This window comes from Phlebotomus papatasi, chromosome 1, assembly GCF_024763615.1.
Source record: "Phlebotomus papatasi isolate M1 chromosome 1, Ppap_2.1, whole genome shotgun sequence".
NCBI lineage: Eukaryota > Metazoa > Arthropoda > Insecta > Diptera > Psychodidae > Phlebotomus > Phlebotomus papatasi.
This window is the reverse complement of record NC_077222.1, coordinates 58,907,723-58,928,944: the sequence shown is the minus strand read 5'-3', so window position 1 is coordinate 58,928,944 and position 21,222 is coordinate 58,907,723. Positions and strand designations below refer to the sequence as shown.

At 34.2% G+C, this 21,222-nt stretch overlaps 2 protein-coding genes across 2 annotated transcripts; one reads left to right on the top strand and one right to left on the bottom strand.

Moving 5' to 3' along the window:
* The first annotated feature begins 273 nt into the window (after nucleotides 1–273).
* Nucleotides 274–12,953, top strand: LOC129809472 (uncharacterized). The gene is made up of 5 exons (XM_055859305.1): nucleotides 274–491; nucleotides 1,379–1,514; nucleotides 5,526–5,732; nucleotides 5,800–5,922; nucleotides 7,593–12,953. Exons 1-5 carry the CDS (start codon nucleotides 455–457, stop codon nucleotides 8,221–8,223), a joined length of 1,134 nt encoding a protein of 377 aa, XP_055715280.1. The 5' UTR covers nucleotides 274–454; the 3' UTR covers nucleotides 8,224–12,953.
* On the bottom strand, nucleotides 12,897–21,209 carry LOC129809462 (vam6/Vps39-like protein). The gene is made up of 5 exons (XM_055859288.1): nucleotides 21,018–21,209; nucleotides 19,929–20,950; nucleotides 13,664–14,859; nucleotides 13,313–13,451; nucleotides 12,897–13,243 (listed from the first exon to the last, which is right to left on the bottom strand). Exons 1-5 carry the CDS (start codon nucleotides 21,085–21,087, stop codon nucleotides 12,965–12,967), a joined length of 2,706 nt encoding a protein of 901 aa, XP_055715263.1. The 5' UTR covers nucleotides 21,088–21,209; the 3' UTR covers nucleotides 12,897–12,964.
* Nucleotides 21,210–21,222: the final 13 nt, after the last annotated feature.

Here is a 21,222-nt window from a genome sequence, read left to right as displayed (position 1 = left end):
AAATTAATTGCGCAAGTACAGCAGTGCGTTCTTGCATTTTCTTCTGTTCATGAAAGAAAATAATCAGACACATCTCAATATCTGTACTTTTATTGCATTTCGTGGCGAGATTGAGGCGCGATCACAGTTTTCGTCTTGCCATTGGCTTGATGAAGAGAAACCACCAGTAAAGGTTTTAGTAAGTTGACTTTTCTTCATATTCACACTCGCACTGGTTGCTCAACTCCCGCCAACCTGCACCTCTCTGGTGATCACATTCTAATCGCGCCGGGCTGGTGGGATCTTTGGCGCGATTGCAGAGAGTATTTTTTTAGTTGTGCCTCGGCCGCATTCTCAAACACATCGCGTGCACTTGCTTACACAACTGATCGCGCGGAATTGATTCTGTTTAAAGACAAATCGTGTGACCCACAAAGCACATTGATCGCGCCTGTGCAAAATTTACTGACACACAATGCACACATTTTCAAATGGATACAGTTCTGGTGATGGTTAGTGGAATTTTTCTTTATAAATTTTCCTATAAATTAAAGGGAAAAATACAGTGAAGAACTTTGTGCCTCAGATATCACATTTTTTTAATGTTTGTCATAGAAATGTTGAAGGAAAAAAATAGTGAAATCTCAGAGATATTGGTGAAGAAAAGACGGAGATGTGGCTGTATTTAGTGATTTATACTTTCACTTTTTTAACTCGGTTGTTTTATTCAGCCTCTTTGACTTCATGTCACGCACCGAAAATCACTTTTTCAAGTGCAAAATCTGGTGGAGAATATTTACAGATCTCTTTATGTGCCTCCCCTTTTCATATGTCTTTTAACTCATAAATTGCTGAAATATAGTGAGTTTTCCCACTTTTTTTCTCTTAAAGTCTTTTAACACTCTCAATAGTGTCAATATGTGCACTTGAAAATACACACTCAAGTACTCATTTGAATTGGTAATATTTCCTGACCAAATAATGGAGGAAAAATCTCGCGAATATGTTATCTAAAATCATCACTAACTACAGCTACATTCCGCCATATGATCGGTCTTTGTGGTGGATTATAATTTTCATTCATATACAGAAGCATTGACACTATTATTAGAAATATGCTCTCCCTACTCTCCCATCGTTCCATTCTATGTGCGATCTCCCTTCATGCAAAGCAATTTGCACGTGTTTTTGCGTCGTTCAACTTTTATATGATTTTACAAGACAATTGCAGCAATTGTCTCTACTCAACGAACCGCAATTTTGCGCAAAAAATGCAATTTACCAGTGACATTTTTCACTTGAAAGATCAAGAAAAATTTTCCAAGAGAAATTTTCAATCAAATTGTCACGATTTCTCCCTTAACAATTGATTAAACAATTTCTAAATATTTTTTTGCAGCTACTGAAAGTCAATCAGAAGCTCATCAGTACCTAAACAGACTTCTCAAAGAAGGTGTTAAGAAGGAAGTGGACATTGATGTTGATGCATATGAAATTAAATTGCCCTCTTTCTACGATAAAGTCAAGTATGAGAGGTCAGTAAACTTCCATTTCGAGTACAAAAATATCATTCATTCATCTCGAAAATGCACATTTGCTCATTTTTGCACAAAAACTGTCTTTGTTTATACACAGTGCAAGAGTTGCGTTCAAAAAGCGTAACATTATCTCAAGTTTTATATCTTAAGTTTTTACTGAGAAAGTAATTTCTTGCGGTTGCCTTGTGATCCAACGGTCAGGTTAATGAAACAGACGAAAAAGTTGTCAGACGGGCTCATGGCTCTTTAATAATGCAATTTAGTATTCCAGTGTGAAACGTGCAAGATGCAATTTGAATATTTTTTATTTTGGGGAATTCCAGAGAGGCCCAGGTATCCACGTGGATTATTTTTTCTCCCGAAATCAGTGTTTAAACGAGGTTTCTCAAAGAACTGAAAGTTTACACTATGAAATAGAAAACTGAACATAGTATCGAGGCGCTATCAAAAGTTATTACCACCTTTAATTGACTTTTTTTTTATAGTTATAAAACATTCTCGTGCATCTTCAGAGACATGAAAAGACCAGCGGTACTTTTTAGCAAATAATTTGTCACTATCACTATATTTTTTTATAAGGTTAATGAAGGAACCAAAGACAATGTGTCAGAGTTCATTCTAATACAAGGAGATGATTAATAAATCCAAGGATTTCTACTAAATAAAAAAGCTTAAGTAATGTCTATCTCTATTGTTTTTAACTTTAAACATTTGCAGTTCTAAAACGTATTTAGCACTTGCATCGCTGGCATTTCCACACTTTACTCTTTAGGATTTTATTAGTTTGCTCTGTAATTCTTATTTACTAAAAGTTATATACTACAGAGTAATTCCAGTAGTGCAAATACTCCATTAGTGTAATAGACTGTTGTTTACATTCATACTACTTTTATTAAACTAGCAATTTTGAAGCTTTTTGATGTCGAAAAAAGGGCCTTTTTCTCTATCGTCATAGTATTTTTAAGATTAACAGAGACTTTTTGTAAAGAATCATTCACAGTAAAATTGCGATTGGCTTGGACTCTAATAGTGTTAAAAAGTTCAATAGAGTAAATTTGAATTTTTTAGACAACTAAAGTTGCATTGTATAAAAATTTGCCATTTACTTTCCAATTTTAAAAGAATTCCTACATCTTTTGAAAATAAGATAAAAATTAAAATTAAATAAATGGTTTTTGATAAGCCATGGAAAACTTATGGTAATCTGGGATTTTAACAGGCAATCTCCGAGTGCTCGCAATTCAAAAGGCGTGCAAATTCAATCATGAGTTGAATTTTGGGGACAAATTACCACGCTTCGCATACTAATGTTGATATGGTCAACACTAGAAACACATTAAATTACCTAAAGACGTTTTTATCTCCGCAAAATTCATCTAACCATCTGATTTGGATATTCTTTCTAAGTAGCATTTATTCGCTATTCTATAAAAACTTTAAGGTTGAATATAAAGACTTATCCTCAAGCCTGATTTAAATGAGATCGTATTTAATTAGATTAGAGCACGAACTATTAGCGGTATATGATAGGACAGATCGAGATGTCTAATTTAAAAAAATATAAATCGATTAAGAAACATGGAGATTAAGTGTAGAATATATAGCCTAAATCGTAAATTGCTGCAAATGGAAAGTCTTCATAACTAAATTTTTCTATGTAATGTCCTAATCTTATTATTTGATTCTTTATGATAGATTTTTAAGGTATTCTACCTCATACCTATGCCAAGTTATGAACTTTCAATAACTGACTTCACGCAGAGTCGAGGGAGGTTTATAATCTTTGATCTAAAAGATCTCGGATTCATCTACCATGTTATAAGATATTGCTTAAACCGAAAACCAAGATTTATTAGCACTACCGTAGACGCGACGTGAGTAACTTTGCCTTCCAAGGGTGATTTTGCCACCCTGCTGTTCGTAGGCTTTTGTTTAATTCTAACAGATGGTCTTTACCGATTGAACATTGTAATATCATTCTTAAATGTTAGAATTAACGAAAAGCTTACAGCAGGATGGAAAAGCCATCTCAGAAGATAATGTCACTTATATCTACGGTAACTACCCCCTGTTGGCGTATAAAATTTTTCAGGATGGTACAGGCTCTTTCTGTGATTGCTCCTACCGTAAAAAGAGATCCAGAGACTCAGAGAATTCCACATTTCTCACACATTTTCTTTATGGTACGAAAAGCGACTGCCCTACACTTTCAACCAAGAAAGGATTGTTAAGAATCAAGAGTAAAATTGTCAGACGAACACATTTTATTCTAAATAAAAATCTTATTTCGGTAGAATGGTCAGGAAATCCTATAAAAGATTTTCTCAAAATATCTTTCGAGATGATTCTTAAACTCAAAGACTAATCATGAAAAATATTAATCCCGCAAAATTTGGCGGCGAAGGATTCTAAACTCTAATTTAACGCACGATTATACACGTTAAATAATCTCAAGGATCAGCCTAGGGCCTTGACAGACTTGAGGAATAGCCGAGAGACGAGTTAACGTAATTGTACTCGAAATAATGGTTAAACCACACTTTTATCATTTTCCATTAACTCTTTCGCGTCTTTAGGGTAATGTCATGACTCGGGGAAAAAAGTTTTTTTTGGGTATTTACATTAATTGAAATCTATCTGTTCGTGCACGACATCATAATAGAAGGATGTAAGATTCTTGGCTCATTTTCTCAAGACTCCAGTTAGATTTCAATTAATGTAAATAGCCAAAAAGAAACTTTTTTCCCCGGGTCATATATGACCCTATGGACGCGAAAGAGTTAAGGCCGTCTCTCGGCTTAAGTCGTAAGTGTGTCTAGGGCATAAGTCTATTTGGGATTTTAGAGTGTTTAGTATTATGTTCATTCAGATTTTGAGCAATTATACCTATTGACATGAGTAGCCAATATAATTGCTTTGTAGTATAATCATGTAAGATTTTGAGAGTAAATATTGATAAAATTACTCAAAATCAAGGCGTGATCCTAATTTTAAGAAATATTGCTTTATTAGAGACACTTTCAGACAAATCAATAACCTTGTATAAACCTATATTCCTTACATAATATAATTTTGAAATAAATATTTTATTGGTTACTCAATTAGTTTGTGTATTTAACAATTGGTTGATATGTAAGCAATTAAAGGCTTTTGATTACGTTATTATGTTGACAACGTTTCTATTCCATATTATTCAATCTCAAAATGACAACATTTCAAGATAATTGAAATTGGGAAATTGCTAAGGTTCATGTGGATTTCTTATATGAAAAAATGACAATCTCGTTACTAGAATATCCACTGATTACCTGTTCTCTTTGCCAATTCTAAATCTTATTGTCAGGTCAGGAGTATCACGTCTCTCATAGAGTTAAACAATTTTAAGTCCACTAATTATTTAATAGCTTCTTTGCTATATTATTCCTGGAATGAAACTATATTGCAGATTTTTAAAGAGTTAGCTGAGATTTTTCTAATTGAAATTATGCTTTGTTTTATCTTTGTTTCCTTTTAATAAAATTCAAATAATTAAAAAAATAATAACTTCACTCGAACACTTTCTTGATAGATAATAAAAAGTTACAGAGAATAGGTCAATTAACCTCCAAGAATGAAATTAATTCAGGAAATTGCAGCACGAACTTCTTAATAAGCATAGTGAGATATGAAAAACATGCTCTAATTGCTAATCATTGCTGATCCACCGGTGAGTGATCATGCCCATCAAAAATCAATAGACCTATGCCCCTGGAACGCAATGTCTGAGAGATGAAAGCAAATATATCTTTCAGTAAACATTTCAAATACAGTTAAATTCCATGATGATTCACATTTCCCACCTATGATCTATTTTTTTTCCTGGGTTCATCAAATGTTGCAAAATGAGAATATGTGTGAGAAATTTGTGGGAAAATAGCTCTTTTATTAAAATTGCGCGAATAGAGAACAAATCCGTTAATTCGTCCCACATGCATTTGTACACGCTAATTTACAATTGTTGTCTTTCAGGGCGAGAAAATTCTATTTCGACAACATTTATGGCTTCTTCATCTCCAACCTTACGGGCTTGGTGTCTATTCTGGCTATTCAGACAATTCTCAAAGTGCTCATTTGTACTAAACAATCATCAACGCCAAAAACTGCCTACAGACGTTACTTAGCCACCATGTTCCATGTAGTTAATTTCTATTCGGCAAATCCAGATGGAAATTCAAAGTAATTTGATATTGAGAATTAATTAGAGGTGATGATTTAAGTAATTATGATTATTTTCATTTTACAGATGCTACAAATCAATTGCGGCTGTGAGAAGGAAACATATCAAATCGTCCAAATTTAGTGACAAGCATAATGGTGGAATGATAACGCAAAAAGACATGGCCATAACTCAGTTTGGCTTCTTGGGGTAAGTTGATATTAGTGATTTCAAATAAGAGAGTTTCAGGATAGGCAATTTATCGGTTTTTGGGGAATTGCGTACAATCCCAGTTAACTGATTAAAGTCGGTTTCAAAAGAATAAGATCAGGGTATTAGATTAGATTAATGAATTCTGACGCATTTCCCAATGCCACTTTTACTAAAATACAACAGAATAATATAATTTTTTTTCTCAAAAAGATAGTTTTCAATATTACGGCATCATTGTGCATTTTTTAAGTACACAAACAGGTACACAAAAAGGAATTTGAAAGCCAATTTTATTCAAAAGAATAAGAAATAAAATCCATAAGGAAAATATGGGACCAAAGTAAAATTACAATATGGATTGGGATTTCGATACATTCGGGATTTTGGTTATCAGGGTTTCGACCCATTCAGGATTTTATTTCTTTGGGATTTTGGCCGGCAACGGAAAATCTTACCAAATTAATGGACTTAATATTTTATTTAAAAAAATGAATGATGTGCCGCAAAACTATACTTTTTGAGTCTTCTAAAAAAATTAAAAGAGATTCGTCGGTTAATAAGTCTTAATTATTGAATATTTTTAACCGCTCGATAACTCCAACACTGAGAAAAAAAGAGGCTGCGATTAACTTTTTTTCGTCATAACTTTAACAATTTTTGGGTGTAAAAATATATCAACATTTTTTATTGTTAATTTTACACCTTTTAAGGGCAAAATCAACATGAAAGAAGGGTAACTTTAACCCATAATACACCTAAAAATGGTTATATTTACACCGATTTAGGATCAATACTGCAGGGTAAAATTTACATTTCCGGAATGTTATTTTAACTTTTTCAGATTTCTCTCAGTAAAGAGAGAGAGAACAGTTTTTTTTAATAAATGACTTAACCTATCTATAAAAATAGCATTGAAAATGATCTAAAACTAAATTTAAATTGTGTGACATCCGCACTCCTTCATCATAAACAGTTTTTGAGATTGAAGACCATTTTATGTGAAAGCAGTGTGGATTTTACACGCAAGTAAGGCCAACTTACCCTCCTGGGGAAAGTGCCCATGCTTTGCACGGTCTCAAGCTGCATAATGGCTACATTTTTTCTCTGTTTCTGAAAAAGTCTAACTCCGCAATATATTTTAAAAACTGGACACTATCCCCATAGTTTTTAAATTGTGGGTGCGGCGAGTCACGTTTATTGAAAAACGATATGAAAAATTTAGTCAATATGTAGCTTGGGGCCGTGCAAAGCATGGGCACTTTCCCCTAATCTTGACCATTCCAATTGACTAATAAATTCTATTAAATTAAACGAATTAAACGATGCTTTTTAATTTAAAAACATCAAAAGACTTAATTTGAAAGTAGTGAAATAAAAAAAGTCGATAAAGGACCTAAATAACTAAATAAATTATTAATTAAACCTGAGCTTAAAAGAAATTATAAAATTTCAAATTTCTTCAACCATGAAACCGGTTTAAAAAATCGGTTTCATGGTTGAAAACTGGTGTAAAACCGATCCCAAAAATAGGGTAGTTAGTCAGTTTTTCTGTACCGAGTTAACTGTAGTTAGAATCTTTAGTTAATTATATTTTTCAATTCAGCGTCCATCACCGTCTTTGCAATAATATCAAATTTCAAGACAAGTATATTAATCTTTTTTTGCAGATTTGTCCTGGTACAGCCAAAAATGATGGGGATTAGGGAAGATGGTGAAAATTTTGAAGCACTAGTGCATCTCTGGCGCGTTGTAGGTTATATGCTGGGAATCGAAAATGAATTCAATGTTTGCACAGATTCTCTCAGTACCACCCTACCTAGGCTACGACTGATGGTGGCTGAGATACTAGTTCCTTGCCTAAAAAATCACCCACCTCACTTTCACGAGATGGTTAAGCACATGATCGAAGGTCTTTGGTGTTTCAATCCCTTCCTCACAACTCCTGCCTTCACATATCTCACCTTTCGCGCAGCTGGAGTTCCTGGCTACTACTTTGGCAAGGAAGAGCAAGCATTGGAAATTCAGCGGCTCAAAAATACCCCTGATCATTGCCCTGCAGACACCGAGAATGACGGATTAAGTCCGACATACAAGAAAATGCCCTGGTGGAGTAGATTTATCTTAGCCTTCATCATCTACATCTTAGAAACTCTGATCTATGGGAGTGTGATCTTTAGATGGATCTTCAATACAAACATCACATCATCTTTGTTCATTATTAAGTGGTTCCCTTTTCTGGCATTTCCTAAATTTGGCATTCGCAGTTCATACGTACGAATTCTAAATGGAGATGACTGAATGAGAAGTGGACAAAAAATTTTTAATACCAGTGTAGTACCCAAAGAGTTTGTTGCAATTTTTTTTGTAGAATACCGAATATCTTGCCGTAACAACATTGTTAGTTATCTAGGGCTTTACATTTTTATACTTGAAAAAATTACGTATTATGTTTAAAGATGGTATTATTGATGTTTAACCATTATGTAACTAAAAGGTTATACAACTGATTTAGTATTATATTTTGCTATTATCGCTTTTCTCGTCCTAACGACCAATATCAAATTGTGTACAATTATGTGGGATTTTTAATTCTAATACACATAAAAATGCCGCAAAATTGTTTTGTGCTTGCGATAAAAAGGCACTGATGAAAATATTTCTTATTGCGAATTTGCAATATGATTAAATGGTCACGATGTTTTTCTAATCCATTAGGACCCTTGTATGATAGTCTGTCGGTTATCTGCAACTCAAATCTCATAGACGTTTTTAATAATTTAATTTAAGTTTTTTAGGCGTGTCAAATATTTTAGCAGATTTGGCAAGTCGAAAGTCTTATCTAACATATTTCATTGAGTTCAGTAAAGATCAACAGGCATTTCATAGATACAAATGTTCATAATTGGTTCCAATAAGAACAGATAATTTATTTTTATTATGAATTAAATTTTATTATTCCAAAGCTAAAGCTACTTTGGGCGATCTTCTAAGTGATTTTTAAATCGGTTTAAACCGGCGATAAACTGATAAATATTAAAATATGCTGTTGGTGGAAAATGCTTTGGGAAATGCTCGAACTCGTGAACATGAAGCTCGTCTAACCATCGTGTTACTTTTCCTCATTAAAATTTTAACGTGATTCAAATTAATTGTCGATAATGATGGTTTAAAATGTGAGATTTGTGTTTTATAATAACTAGAATTTGATCTACATATCAATAAAAAATTAGACGTAGTCCGCAAAAATCGGTCTCAATTGACTTAAAGCATAAATATTTTATTAAAATTAAAAAATTAATGAGAATTGCATAAATTTTTCATATTTTTGTTATAAGTCAATTTTAACCAATTTTTGCGAACCAAGTTTTCCTATGAAGAAATAGATCGAAGTTTGAATATTAATTATTCAAAGAAACGATTCGCACATTTGAAAGCGCTCATTAGCGATAAAATTAATGTGAATTTCATGAAAATTTTTATGAGCAACTGTGATAACATTGTTGAAAATTGATATCAGAACAAGTCTTTATTGAGAATTATTTCGAAAATAATTCAGCTTCTAGTGTTTTTAATTTAATTATTATGAGACCGAGTCATATACCCAGGAAGCCAATTTCACGATTTTTACTGCTCGAACTCCACAGAGAGAACAGTAATCCTTCGATTTTGAGTTACATAAAATATTTCGATTCCTAACTCCCAAGGGTTTGGTAGAATTTTGGAAATCTGAAGTTTCGAGTTTTTTTTACGTTACGCAGTTTGGCCGTTTGCCCGTCCGGCCGTTACCACGCCGAGAGCCCAAAAGGTTAGAGATAGCGAGTTAGAACTAAAATCCATGATGACACCATGAGCCGCCGGCTAAATTATACGCATGATAGAGTTCTTAATTCTAGCAACTCCGAGAGTGTTCGATTGAAGTGAAAAATACAATTGGTTAAGGTCGTGTAGTAAGTCAAGCAGAGGTATCCAGTTCGATCATGGGTGGAGGCAGGATTTTTTTTCTTATTTTTACTCCAGAGAAGACTGAATGATCTGAGTGTCACTTGCTCTAATTGATGATCCTCGGTACATAAATACAATTAATATTGAACAAAAAGCTCGCAAAATTCTCATGAGACTTAGGGCCTTGATAGACTTGAAGATTAGCTGAGAGACGGCTTAGCGTAATTATATTTGAAATAATGGTTAAACCACATACTACACTGAGAAAAAAAGGGGATGCGATTAACTTTTTTTCCTCAGAACTATAACACTTTTTAGGTGTAAAAATATATCAGTTTTTTTTAATGTTAATTTTACACCTTTTTAACTCTTTCCGGACCACAACATATCCAGCGAACGAATTTCAGTCAAACTCACTTTATTGTAAGTCTTAGTGGTCAAATATGATACTTTTGTAGAGAAAGAATTTTCTCCGCCTCTGGGAAATTGGAAAACTCATGGGAACTCTCGTCCCCTACAGAACGCAAAAGATAGAAACTTGGACAAACTTCAATTTTCCAAAAGCCAATAATATCAATTTTGTGAATTATTTTTGCATGTCAAATGACTCCTTTACAATGTTGATCACTAAAACAAGAAGAATTATTGACCAGTATCTTCTGTGATGTCCAGGAAGTGCTAAAAAGGACACCCAGCTCCTGCTTGCCAACAGATTCCTCAAAATATTTCACAGAATAGCACTTTAACACACATTTCTCTCAACAGGATGTTATTGCAGACACATTAAGCTTTCTCAAGAGCCAAAAAAACACTTCCTGGACAATCAGAATTCACTAAAATCTGGAAGAATAGGAAAAACTTCCCCGAAAGCAATCTCTTTCGCTGCCAAATGTCAAAATTATCGGCCATATTGACAAAAATTTCGCTCCCGCTTGAATTTTCTTACAAGGTTGGTGTCAAAAAGCAAATGGCGGGCACTGGCGGGATAACCTTACATTTGACCTCAAGATTTTTGGGGACGAGAGTACCCATCAACTTTGAACAAGTTTTTTGAAAATTTATGAAAAAATTGTTTTTCGAATTTATGTAATCTGTAATTGATAGTTATCATACTTATTGGCCCCGAGAGGTTTTTCCTTATTCGGGTCTAGAAATATGAAAAAAGTCACAATATGTGCAAGGAAGCAGAAAATCGAAAATTCACGATTTTTGACCAAGAATATCTTAGCTCAGGAGTTAATTGGGATGCTGCAAAAAATATCCTAGATTTGGACATCCTTATAGTTTGTAATCATCCACAAGAATCGGAATTTTATCGATTCTAAATAGTCTAAAAAAATTATTTTTTCCATGGGTACCCAGAGTCCCAAAGGAGACGAAAGAGTTAAGGGCAAAAATTAACATGAAAAAGGGTAACTTTAACCCCTAATACACCTAAAAAGGGTAATATTTACACCGATTTTGGATCAATACTGCAGGGTAAAATTATCATTTCAGAAATGTTATTTTAACTTTTTCGGATGTCTTTCAGTGTATCATTTTCCACTGAGCCGTCTCTCGGCTTAAGTCGTAAGTGTAATAAGGCCCATAGGACCTTCGGGAGACTCCCAATGAAGTCGACCCTAGGACCATTAACCTGCCTCTCATTTCCCCCCTGCCCACCCGAACCCCTCCAAAACCGTGTAATTTTTGGGATTGTTCGAAAATGTGTCGAGTGATTTTTCCATCTTTCGATACATTTTAGAGATTTCCCAGGTGGACATTTCGTCCATATACGGAAATACTGTTGAATAATTCCCATAACAGTTTTTCAAGGTAAAAAGCTTAAAAGACTCTAGAGAGCTCATTTCTCAATCAGATTCCACGTTTGAGCTCGTTAGAAAGGTATTAGAGTTTCTGAAAAGCCTGGACCGAAAACCGATAACTAATTTGTATTCGAAATTCAATTATATTATTTTTTTGGGCAATGTTTTGAATAATTTTTATGAATCGGTTCAAATCGATTACCAACAGGTAAATGGTGAATAATGCGAAAGCAATATTAAGGTATATCATCTAAGTCACGAGTTCGAGCACTTCGCAAGGCCTGGAACACTTTGCCACCCCTTTTTATCAAAAATATCGTAGCTAAGAACTTAATCGAGGTCCTACAAAAAAAATCCTGCTTTTGGACATCCTTAAAGTTTGTAATCGTTCATAAGGATCGGATTTATATTGATTCTAAATAGTCAAAAAAATTGTTTTTCGCAGGATATCCCTAATTTTCATTGGGTAATCCGAGGCCCAAAAAAGACGAAAGAGTTAAGTACTCGGGATCTGTCGTTCCGCAGATCATTCATCCACAGAGTCGCACATCGTGCTTGTGAAGTCTCCTAAAGGGATCAACCCTCAATATCGAGATGCTCATTTTAGTTGTCTGTGAGCCAGTGGCCTTTCGGGGAAGGATGATTAATCTATCCAATGATCCAATATGAAGTGGTACATTTGGGTTGATAACTTCTGTATTAGCTGAAGTTGGACTGATAAACTTTATTAATAAAAATAAATAACGCGAAAATATTGCAAAGAGGACATATTTTTCTTTTTCTTTTACTTCAAAACAAAAAAAAAATACGTAAAGGTTCAAGCAATCACTTCGAGCTTAGCCATGATTGTATGTTGATCATTTTTTTTTATATTGGGAGGGCTTTATTACTCTTTTTATATCATTTGAATTAAAAATGTTTGAGTTTATAACAAGGGCATCTTATGAGACGGTCTTAATGGATTAAATGCTACCCGAAAAGAACGCACTGTTCTTTATCCCAGTATTGAAAAAAAAATTAACAACAAACTCATATGGTACTTTTTAACAAAAGAAAAACTCACCAATCATCTCTAACTTTAATAAACTCTCATACTCATTCCAACATGGGAATTTTGTGATAGATGTTATACTTTTAGAATGGATGGTCTAATGGTAAAATGTTACTTTGTCACTTTTGAAAAATAATATAGTTATGTCTTTCATAAAAAAAACTGATTATATCTCTGATGAATGTAAAATATTATATTTACCTTTTAGCTTTTACAATTTGAACAGCAAAGCTTGATGATTTTATTTCTGTTGACACGAATAGTGCACAATGTCTCCATTTGGGTAGCGAATAAATGCACTCTGATTGCCAAATTTCTTCTTGCAACTCGGACAAACGCTGTAGTCATTGATGACAACTGTATTGGATTCATTTTGAATGCGATCTTCATGGATTTGCAAATGTTCAGCATAGAGAAGACCACGTAATACTTGAGTCTTTCTCTTCTGCTCCAATTGATGCTGCAATGCTGTCTCCAGGAATGTTCTCAGACGAAGCAGGGATATATTGTCAGGAAGTATCTAACAAAAAGCAATCCAAATTGACCTGGAGAAATTTAATTAAAAAAAAAACATTTTGCCATTGTATACCTGAAGAACTGCAAGAGGTTGCACCTTCTTAGCATCCCTCTCGAGAATCTCCAGTACCGTCTCAATATCTGGCTCAAGGCATTTTGGATGAAGAGGAACTCCACTGTATGGCGGAGAAGTTGGGGGCGTAAGAAGAGTTCTACGGAAAATATGAATAGAAATATTATTATTAGCATTGTGGTCACGTTTTGAAATTTGTCATTCAAACAAGAAATTCTTCTTTAGGGCATCTTGGTGTTTTGCGTCTTATTGTCCATCAGTGTTAACAAAAAAAAAGAGTAATTGTATGTGACTCAAGCATTCCCAAAAAATGTCCATGATCATAACTTTTGAAATATTCAATTGACTTACTTTACAAGCAGCACAAAGATTTCCTCTTTCCGGGAATCTTCACTTGAGTAAACTTCATTGCAATACTGAATAGCTTTGTTAACATCGCCCAGAATTTGAATATAGATTGCCAGAACTTTCTCATGTTTCTCCAATTTTCCCAGAATTATTGCACGCTCCTCAAAGAGATCCTGATACGGAAAATCTCCCAGAACAGTTTCTGGATTGTATTTGGTAGATTTTTTGAGGAAATCCAACAATTTTCCTCTAACATTCCCCAATAGAGCCTCCTTCTCTTTGGACGAATCCCCAATCTCCATATCTTGCTTCAATTCCTTCACAGCATCCCGATATTGCTGGATCAGAATATTGTGAAAAATTGGCTTGGATTCATTCCAAACATGAATCACATGCTCAAGATAGGGTACAACAAGTTGCTTATGATTCTTCAGGAGATAGTCAAGAACTTCAGCTCTTGGCAAATTTTCCACTTCTTGAATGTCTTCAGTGAAAATCTTCAATCCATCTTCGGGATATTTCTCCAGAACCCATCCGGAAAATTCAAATATCAATCCTTTATGCTCACTACCCAAATGCTGAAGATACTGAATAGTACGATCATGCCCATAGAGATTGGATCCAGGCTCCTCAGCCTGTGATTGGAGCAATTGAAGAGCTCTCTTGTGCTGTCCCTTTGTCTGATACAATATAATTAATTCCCCATACTTCTGATATTTCTTCAAAGTGCGCTCTGATTCCTCCAAATGGCAGTAATTGAGCCTGAGAAGTGGAGCCACAAATGAATCATTTGTCTGAAGGTAGCACTTGAGCATAGTGGTGTCAATGATGGACAGCAGAGGTGTAGACATCTTCCCAAAAGGCTTTGCTGTATCAGCTGACACCGTCTGCAATTCCTTCTTAATCTTGAACCGCACCTCTGTGAGGTAATCAATTAACGCCAGCAAACCATTCTCCAAGTCACGATCCTCTAATTTGGGCAACACAGCACCACCCACAGCCACCGATGGTGATTTATCTTTCTCCTGTGGCAGCAAATCTGGAAACAGGCGAATCACATCGCATGGATCTGTTTCAAGTTTAGCGAACTCTTTCATTGACTCGCGGAAGCGTTTGTTGGCAAACAAATCAAAAGCGTATAGAGTCTGTATTTGATGAATCTTCTCCTTCTTGTCCTCCTCGCTCTCTTGAGAAATATTCTAAAGAGGATAGACAGAGATTTTTTTTTTTGGGGAATGTTAGATCATTGACCTTGGATGAGTGAAAAGCGGAAGTTAAATCTAACTTATTTGCATTCTAATTTTGGTTTTTGTCAATAAGTTTCTCGTAAAGCTAATATTTGAACAAAACTTTGCAATGTGGTTTTTCAAGATAAAAAAAATCGTAAGATATTCCTCAGTGAGAATTGTAATTGTCGATTTATCTGCGAAATTCCAAGCATTGAAGCCACTGAATCTCTTCAAATAATCTAATAATGATTTCAATGGAATCACAATCTCGTTTAAATTTTAATTTAGATCTGAATGATAGTGTCATAATTATTAAAATCTGATAATAATATTAGAACCTGGTCCAAATGGGAATTTTTATTGAAATATCAATATGATTGGATTTTTGATTTATCTACAACACGGGAATTTCATAATATTGTGACCTAGTTAATATAAATAAAGATTTAGTAACTGTTTATTATTTATAAAAAAAATCTTTATTCCCATTACAAGTTCTGAAAAATTCTCAGTTGAAGTAGTGATTCCAATAACGGTTAGCCGGTTACCGAAATATCGGTTAACCGCCCTATTCTCGAGACGGTTATAAATCCGTTTTAAAAATGCCTTTTATTAGTATTATTATTATTATTAAACTTTTAAGGCTTTGTTAATATCGCCTTTGGTCTTGCGTGCTCAATGAATTTTGTGATTTTTTTTTAAGATTTAGCTTAGTTTTAGTTTAGTTTTTGTATGGAGCTTAAGAGACCACAGACCTCCTGGTCTTCAAAATGCCTTTTAAATACATTTTATTTTTTTTAAGTTCAGGTTTATTTCTTGAAATGCGAGCAACACTAAAATATTTATATTTCCGTGTATACTTATATTCATGGTCTAGCTAGGGATATTTTGCTGTCTTTAAAAGTATTTTGCACCATACTTTAGAAGAAAACTTGGAGTGCAATACGGCACTAAACTCATCTAAGTATAATGGTTTTCTAAACGTATTCATATTTCCTCGTTCTTAAAAAGAATTATTTGCTTAAAAGTTACCGAAAATTATTTCAGGATTACTTCTCTTGAAAATATTTGATCTTCTGATCTTTTATATAGTTATTTTTTCGTATATAGGGTAAATGTCCTAATTCAAAACCATTTCCAAACGCTTTAACTTTGACAAAAGTTTCAACGCATTGAGTTCATATTTTTTCTGAAGAGAATTACATAAATTTGCTCCTTGACTCTTCTAGAATGTTAGTGTTTAGTGAAAATTCTTTAAATATAATTTGAAAACTTCTTAAATACAAGAGAAATACGCGAGTGTAAAATGCTTCTATTGGAAACAAATTAATCCAAATGGAGACAAGGGAAAGTTTCTAATTGGAGACAAACAATGTAAGTGAAACAGCGACAAAAGGCTTCCAAAACTTTGTTGAGTTACTCCTGAATGCGGGATTTGTTCTTATTCCTGGTCTTTTCACCTTTCTCATCTAAAACAATAATAAAATCTGTCCAAAAAAATCATATTTCCGGTATTTCCAATTGAAGCATTTGCAGACACTTCAGAAAAATCCTTTTTATTCACGAAATAGGTAATTATTTCATTTGAAACTTCACGTACCGTTAACAATAAAGATTAGCACTTTATTTAACTAAAATTAGCCAGAAATATGACATAAATGTTAAACAAAACGAATAAACAACAGTCACATTATTGTGTTTTTCATTGGAAAACATGGTCGATCTATGAAAAATTCAATGGTGAAAAGGGTGAAAAGGTACACTTTTAATTTTTCTGAGAAATTAACAAATTAAAATTTGTGAATATGAATGGATTTTCGCTTTATTTAGAGCAAAATTAACTAAATAATGAAACTGTGGTATAGAAAATATATTAATATAATAACTTAGTACTGTATTTATCATGAAAACCATGAAAACAGTGACGTTTCCATTTGGAGTAGCAAAAAATTTCCATTTGAAGCAGGTTTTGAATTATCTTAATTTACTTTACCCTTAGATAAAAATTAAATTTTAATTTAAGAATATTACAAATAAAAAAGCGGAGGTAAAGCATACCAGCTTTGCGAAATGTTCGATCTCGTGACTTATACCGACTTCAGACTGGAGGTTTAGCCCAGTTCTTGAAAGCTTCAAAAAACTAAATAATAATAATATATTTATTTCCTTTATCAATCTCAAAAATGCGGCTGCCGACCGAATTCACAACCGGTCTCCCCAAGTAAACGGTAGAAATCTTGGTTCTCTGACCGAATAAGCCGAAAATACATTACAGTAGAGTCTCTCAAATCTGAATCTCTCAAATTCGAACGCCGTTTGGATTCAAAATGTCAATTGTGAGGTTATGTTAGAAAGTTCGTATTCTTGGTGAATGAAAATCATATTTATGTGCTTCTTCCTGAATGTTTACATACATTATGGTCATGTAAAATGAAAAGGAAGTATGTTAAAACGCTGCCTGAGGGCCAATTTTTATCACTCGCACTTGCACCCTCCAGCTCTTTAGTGGCCGAGAGAAATCTACTCGCACTCCCGCAGATTCAAATCCTTTTGGAACGACTTCTTTATAACGTAAGGTAATCGTTCATGTACTCAAGAATCTGCGGGGGATGCGAGTCGACTTCTCCCGGCCTCCAGAAAGCTGACGAGTGCGAATGAGAGTTTCAAAACTTTGTCCTCTGTTTTAGCTATAACTGTGCTTGCTCGGTCTTTAGTCTTTTAAATTTTTGACCTTGAAACCCGTTATTAGGAATGATTCAATGGTAGAGCATATTTCCTTACCGATTTTAGTAAGGGTTTTGAGAATGTCTGATAAGTCTTGACCGGTACAAGCGGTTATTAATTGACAAAAAACGGTTATGAGTCATTTTTCCCAAATATTACTCGTAGACTCTTACCGTGTAAACAGACGGAATTTCCACGGGAATTCCCACGAGCAAATGGTAAATTTGCTATACAAGCGCCCTCTGCAAAAGTGCACGAAACTGCCCGAATGTCTTGAAATATTTTGAATTTCAAATGGAAATTTTCCGTTGGAGGGTGAAATATTCAATTTTCTAAAATGGAAAAAAGCTATCTCGCTCGAGATAGCTTTTTGCTTCCGGAGAATTCCGAAAATTTAATTTGGAGTGTTTTTAAGCAAGTAATATATGAAAAAACATGTAAAATCTCCTGTAGTGATCAAAACATTGATTTTAAAAGCAAATTTGAAATCGAATAATAATACTATAATAATTTTGAAAGGATTAGTGTTTCTGGATTAAATTAAATATTCATCAATAACATTTCAGAAGAAGTTTAAATGATTGGAAAGGCAGATTCAAAATTTATCTTTTTCAATAAATCCCATTATTAAAAAATGTAAAGAATATAATAATGTAGATAAGGAAATACAAAGAATAGTAAGAACTATCGAAGTTCACTGATGAAAATTATAGCCAGAAACCATATAAACTGCCTTTTCGGATATAAAATATTACTTCAATATTTTTTATTGTTTACTTTTTTTTGAAAATAAAATTTTGAAATATTTTACAGTCTTCTTGTTTTTTAAAACAATTTGTATTCAATTATTATACAATTAACTAATTTTTGTAAACATCTCTGTTCCGAATGAATTGACTGCTTGGTGACCCAGGGATATTTTATACATTTTCTTCCAACACTTTATAAAATTTTAAATTATCAGCACTACAATTAAACGAAAATTAATCAATAGGTCCTATCAGCAAAGATATCCAAAGCCTGTCGTTGATTTATCCACTTTAATTGGGGGTTTTTGACAAGATATTTACGCTATAACAACGTTTATAATCATTTCTCGAGAAATTTTAAAAGATTTTCCATGAAATGTATTAATAGATAATATTACTAATATCCTTGTGGTATAATAAAGCCACTTTAATAAAATAAAGTACGTAAAATATCTTCTAAATACACATTCCGTTATTTATATTCGGAAAAAACAAAATTTGAAATTCAAATCTTCGGAGCATTTTTGTGTTGCGCTTGAAGTCCACCAGAGGCGCATAGAGCGGATGGTAAAAATTTGACAGTTCAATATGGGAATTTCCATCCGGAATTCCCATCCGGAATGGAAAATCTCATGGGAATTCCCGTGGGAATTCCGTCTGTTTACACGGTTATAGGAATTCAAATACCTTCAAATCGATTATGAACCAGATAACATAAAAAATGATGCAGTCGGAAAAATTTAAGAAATAACTCGAAGTTGAAAATGTGATGGTCCCGATAAAGGACTTTCCGGAAATAGCCAGTGGATTTGAAGTCACTTTACAAAGAAAAACACATCTTTAATCTTGCCTAGAGCTTTCGGTTCTAGATATGGACCTTCTTCAGTGATCGACCACTGAATGTAATGGTGCTTTGCTTTGTTACCTTTTTAACTCTAAGCCCTTTAAAAACGAGCCAATTTTCGCTAACCGAAAATCACCAATAAAAATGAAACCGATAAACAAAACTGGTGAAACGTCTTACATCTAACTTTCTAAAAGCCAACAGAGTCTGATTTGGTGTATTTTTGTTTCTTTGGCCGATAGGAACAAAAATAGCCCAAAAATTTAAGTATTTTTTCTGGCGATAAAAATGACTGATAATTTTCACTCTAATGAAAAATATTATGTCTGAGTATTATAGTTTCATTTTCCAAAACTGGTTTGCTTAAAAAAATTGAAAGTATAAAAAATAATTAAAATAAATTCTCAATATGAACTTTCAAGAATTAGTAATTTTTTAGGTTAAAAATTTACTATATAGCAAATAGATAAGAGACTGGCAAAAAATATCCTAGATTCCTTCAACCTTCTATTTTGCAATTATATACAAACATAAGAAAAAAAAACGAACTTTAGGTAGTCAGGAAAAATTATTTTCTTTATGGGACACCGGTGTTCCAATCGTCCTTAAAGGGGTAAAGAACGAGGTTTCTCTTTCCAGAGTTCAGTAGATGATATTTTGAGAATCATTTTAATAATTTTGAAGAAAAAAAAACAACTTTTTAAGAGACTCTTTCTACTCACCGTGAGTTGTAGGGCCAACTGGAAATTTTTCTGTTGCAGAAGATTATGCCTCTGTTTGGGGATGTCAGTAATCTGAATGCGCCACAGTTGACTCAGAGAAGCCACAAAAATAACTCCGCGCTGGGTGCGAATGAGCAATCGTGCCCTGAGCAAGTCCGGAATAGATTGTACGAGGGTCTCCTTGGTGGATCCCGAGTCCAGGGTGCGTATCTCAATGGTGTCATTGAGAAGAGCCACGGCGAAAGGTTCATCCCAGACGAGTGCCTGCACTGGACTCGTCCAAGCAATGGACTTTATAACCTTGGACCCATCCTGGCTCCCAGTGAAATCTTCTGGTCTGACAGATCCCTTAGTCTTGCTCGTCTCCTGGAGGGTCAAATTCTGTGTGTCCACGGGAATGATGAATTCATCTTTGGCCAGAGCAAAACGATCATTGTCTATAATCGTAATGCATGGATCCACTGTGCGAGATGAGCTGGTGGGAAAGAGATCTCTCTTCTCGGGATCCTTGTCTGGCTCGTCTGTCAGTGTGTACAGAACGTACTCCGTCTTGAAGCCCACACAGATGGTTTCCAGTGACCAGCAAAGAGACTTTGGGATGTCATTTAATTCAATATCCCGAGCATACTCAATGAACTGATTCGCATTGTGCCTCCAGCACCAGAATTTCAGCTTCCTCTTAACTGCTACGCACATCCGGACAATCAATGTTGTCTCGCCCGTCAAACATTTCACCCTCTTGATATTCAGGCAAAACACTGATGCCCCTTTGCTCTTAACCACACTAAATACCAGCGGAAAATTTGTCCGGCTGATATCATTTACATTAATCTGATTGTCCGTCAGGCTAACAAGCAACTGATACTCAGGGATCACCTCAATTTGTGTTATGGGTTTCTTACTGAAATTCTTGTCATACTGCAGCAATTGCAGATCCATCTTATTGTCCGTCTCACTCTCATTCTGCTGGATCAAGTACTGGAGCAAATGACCAAGTTTTGTGCCCAAAATTACGTGATTATCTGAAAAAGGGGGCGCGAATTCAGTATAAGTAAACATGGAAGTTATACAAAGCAGTTTCCAACTCACCATAGCCGGCAATGCATTCAATTTGTACGCCTATCTTTGCGGGTTGCGACACAGCATAGGCTTCGTGCATTGTTTTACCACAAAATTAGACTATTTTCAGCCTTTAAAATGCAATTTAAGGAGGAAAAAATTACAGAAAAATCGAGACTCACTCCAAAACACAAACAAATCCAAGCCGTCAGCTGTTTTCGAAATTCGAACATTA

Excerpts from the sequence above, each read along its gene's own strand:
- LOC129809472 (XM_055859305.1), top strand. The coding sequence starts at position 455 with ATGCACACATTTTCAAATGGATACAGTTCTGGTGATG. Across the intron at positions 492-1,378 it reads TGGATACAGTTCTGGTGATG|CTACTGAAAGTCAATCAGAA; the intron begins GTTAGTGGAATT and ends ATTTTTTTGCAG. Across the intron at positions 5,733-5,799 it reads AATCCAGATGGAAATTCAAA|ATGCTACAAATCAATTGCGG; the intron begins GTAATTTGATAT and ends TTCATTTTACAG.
- LOC129809462 (XM_055859288.1), bottom strand. The coding sequence starts at position 21,087 with ATGCACGAAGCCTATGCTGTGTCGCAACCCGCAAAGATAGGCGTACAA. Across the intron at positions 20,951-21,017 it reads TGAATGCATTGCCGGCTATG|ATAATCACGTAATTTTGGGC; the intron begins GTGAGTTGGAAA and ends CCCCTTTTTCAG. Across the intron at positions 14,860-19,928 it reads AGTTGGCCCTACAACTCACG|AATATTTCTCAAGAGAGCGA; the intron begins GTGAGTAGAAAG and ends TATCCTCTTTAG.